General features: G+C 40.8%; 1 protein-coding gene across 1 annotated transcript in view; it reads right to left on the reverse strand.

Annotated features, from left to right (window-relative positions):
• Positions 1–810: 810 nt before the first annotated feature.
• The window catches only part of LOC137648174 (sialin-like), a 45,187-nt gene continuing 42,162 nt past the window's right edge, over positions 811–3,835 (reverse strand). Inside the window, exon 14 of the mRNA XM_068381101.1 lies at positions 811–947. Coding sequence (XP_068237202.1) covers positions 811–947 — 137 coding nt within the window. The remainder of the gene's footprint in view (positions 948–3,835) is intronic.

A 3,835-nucleotide genomic window follows, 5' to 3' on the forward strand; every position in this document is an offset into this window, starting at 1 on the left:
AAATGGGAAGAAAGGTGAATTGGAGGCTCACTTTCTGAAGAAGTGCTAGATGGGGTCGAATAGGAGAGTGCTGAGTGGGAAGAATTGCATACACTTCCCTGGTCGATGGTGTCCACCTGGGGCACGTCACCATATTTCTGATAAAAACACGTTCATCAGCACACTCAATATTACTAAAATCACTAAGAGATTCCCAAATCTCGCCGAGTCTTTTCTCAGAAGGGAATTTCTTTTGCATTTTGCCAACCTGAAAAGTTGGAATTTTTTTTTTAGTTTTCCCCCTATATACTTGAACATCCGGCAGCCTAGCACAAAGATGGCAACATCACTGCATAGCGACACTATTCACCAATGTTCAGTGAAAATCTCTTTAACTTTCATTAATATCACTCTGAGATATTTAGCGAAATGTAAAAGCATACGAAATTGAAATTTCAATACAGTTTAGTAGTGTGGTACCAAAATTGAGACCAAAAAAATTTGAAGAGCTACATCTCTGTGAGTATCTAAAGCTCCGACTTGTGCGTCCTACTCCTGTTGTATCATAACAAAGTCTTATGTGGCGCACCTCGAGAACGACGCCACAGACAAAGCAACAGGATGAAACCTGGGAAAAATTGCTTGGCGCCTGCGCCTGGTTCCAAATTCGGGGCCTGTTAACTTACCCAGGGTTAATTAAAGAGGCCTCCATACGAGCCATTATGCCAGGCAACAGATCTCCACTTTACATGGAAGACGGTGTTCCTACTCGCCTTGACTTTGGCTAAACGAGTGAATTAGCTGCATGGTCTTTCGTATGACATCACCCATTCAAGGGGAGAGGGAGAGGTAAGCTTTAGCTTCATCTCTGAGTTTGTTGCCATAACTCAGAATCCGAAGGTTTCGGATACTAGATTCGATTTCTTTCAGATAACAAGGTTCGCTCTGTAACCGTCGACTCAAATCATCTGTTAATAAGCCCAGTACGAAGTTTGAGGTGCTACCACGAGTACCCTCACTCTTCATCAGTGTCATGTAAAGGAGAAAATTTCACACTAAATAAAATATGTGTATTTGATTAAGTATTTTATGAGTTTTATTCGTTAGATAAACGATAGAGAGACATCGAAATAAATAGAGAGAGAGAGAGAGAGAGAGAGAGAGAGAGAGAGAGAGAGAGAGAGAGAGAGAGAGAGAGAGAGAGAGGAGAAAAAAAATAATTGGAGTGAAGTGGTACTCGAAAGCCAATGTTGATGGAAAGTGATTACGTCACAGGATAAGTTAGCCAAAACAACCGGCCAAACGATGAAACATATCGAGTGACTCACAACTGAAATGCACGACGGTTCGCCTGCCGAGAAACCAGAAGTGACATATGACGCTACCATTACGTCAGAAGAAGGGACCAATAGAACACAAGAATAGTCACATGACGTGACGCAATTACAACGCCCTTATTCTAAGCTACTTAAGTTGCATCCAGAAAGCTGAAGGCGCTATTTCCTACAGTAAACCGCCATAGTCGGTTGTCCCTTTTCCTTCCCCCCGTCATGGGGCGAGGCCCCACATCAGGTGCAGAGTTGGCTGCACTTACTAAACGTCAAGTTAAAAAGAAAAATTTTCTATGAGTCCAAAGCCGGTCAACAATGGGACCGAGTTCCTTAACTGCCAACAAATTACCTTTCAACCGGAAGGTATAAGATTATCTTCGATGAAGGAGAAATTACCAAGAAGAGTGTCAATGAGTGGACACATCTACGGAGAAGCGATCCCCAAATCGCCCACATAGAAATCATGGATTTTGCATCCAGAAAGCTGAAGTGTGTAGCAGTAGTCTACGGTTGCAGCCTCCAAATCTTCAAGAGTTTTTATTGTTCCAGTCTGTATTTAAAACCCAATTATTCAACGTAGAAGAATACTGTAAAACTAATGTTAACCTAAATTCAGGAAGTAAAGTTAAGGAACTATACGGCATTTTACCATCACCCACTTTCCTGAGGGTCTAAATATAAATAGCTATTTGCACTGATATGATTGACTGAGATACTTTTATTAATTAAAATAATATTGAAGTGGTGCTTAATAAAAGAAATAGAAAATGCCCCAAGACGCATCACATTAGCAAGTGTGGAAATAAGAGTAGAATCACAAAAAACACCATCTCTACTAGGATTCCCAGGGTCATTGACCATACACTGAATCCAGATCCTCCTCCAGCGCGTCAACCCAGAGCGCATCATATCAGGGGCATAGCTATGTCCCTGGCCTTCCAATGAAACTACTCTGTGATGCAGGTTATGCAAGTGGGCGTGTGGAAACGTCAAACAACTTTCACCACTCATTACCTACAAGACATGACCCACAGGAGACACGATACGCTCTCTATTGGTCCTGGGGTGGATACTCAACAGCTGGTTTAGAACCTCAAGCTCCCTATTGGACAAGTAACAGAGGGTTGAGGGCATTGATTACCCTGTGTTAGTCTGAGTGAATGAAAATGAATGTTTGGCTTTTTTCCTTTCTTTATCCTTCCCTCTTTTGGGGAAATCAGCATCCTTGGTTCTCTGCACAAGCTAACCTCAACTGCAGCAGTTGCTCCCTTGTGTAACCTAGCATTGTTCCAATACTGTTGCGGACCCATACCCTAGCGAGGTTGTAATGGGAATTTCTTGGTCAACTCAGTTATTTCCTACAGACTTGGAATATCTTATACATTAACAGTAACAATAGAGCTTTTGTAGGCCGCAGACCATGCTTAGCAAGGTTTAGCGACGAGTTAGGGTCTCCTCATTTGTGCATTAACATACACAATAAGGAAACCCTGGTAAGACCAAAAGACAGATAGGTAGAGAAATCCACCCACCTAATGGGTGAGTCAACCCCTATCAATATCGTTGGTTTGTATCCCAGTAACGGAACAAATGACAAATTTGGAAGTAATTTGTATTTTTCCTAATGATACAAACTTGTAGATAATTCTACATACTTGCCCACCAACCCTGTCCCCCGTCAAAGTCTTACCTCCAAGCAAAGTGAAATACAGTCGTGGGTGTGTGGGTGGGAGGGGTGGCTTGTTACCCCCCCCCCCCCCCCCCCCCCCACGCTAGCTAGTGGAATGGCTTATTGGCCCTCCCTGAGTTCTGGGGTGTCATTCTTTCAACTTCGTCGATTGTGGTACCCGGTAAATACCTACAAGTTTGTATCATTATTAAAAATACAAATTACTTTCAAATTTGTCATTTTAATGTTATTATTGTTCTTAAACTTCACTAGTAGATTTTCCTTATTTCCTTTCCTCACTAGGCTAATTTCCCCGTTGGAGCCCATGGGCTTATAGCATCCTGCTTTTCCAACTAGGGTTGTAGCTTATCAATTAATCACAACAACAACAACAACAACAACAACAATAATAATAATAATAATAATAATAATAATAATAATAATAATAATAATATTCTCTCAAGTTATTCCTGGCTTTCCTTTTGACCTCACTCTCAATACTGGAATACTTTGCATGCTCTAATTTGTAATTATTATTACTTCCTCGAAATATTTCAGCAATTAATTTTTGTCTTTTTCTCCTTATTATAGTATTTGACAATTCTTTTGATATCCATGGGGTTCTCCTTCTAACTGCTTATCCCAAAACTACACTACAAACTGACATATATGTTCTAAATATAACATCATACTTCATTTATTTTCTGCTCTTCGTCTCTTAAAATCTCAATGACTGCAAATTTATTCCTACATTCAATTGCAAATGTTTCTATGTGCTCATCTTCTAGAATGTAGCCTGATTGGTAACGTCTCTGTCTGTTGTTTGCCAGACGGGGGTTCGAGTCCCGCTCAGACT

The sequence above is a fragment of the Palaemon carinicauda genome, chromosome 10, assembly GCF_036898095.1.
Source record: "Palaemon carinicauda isolate YSFRI2023 chromosome 10, ASM3689809v2, whole genome shotgun sequence".
NCBI lineage: Eukaryota > Metazoa > Arthropoda > Malacostraca > Decapoda > Palaemonidae > Palaemon > Palaemon carinicauda.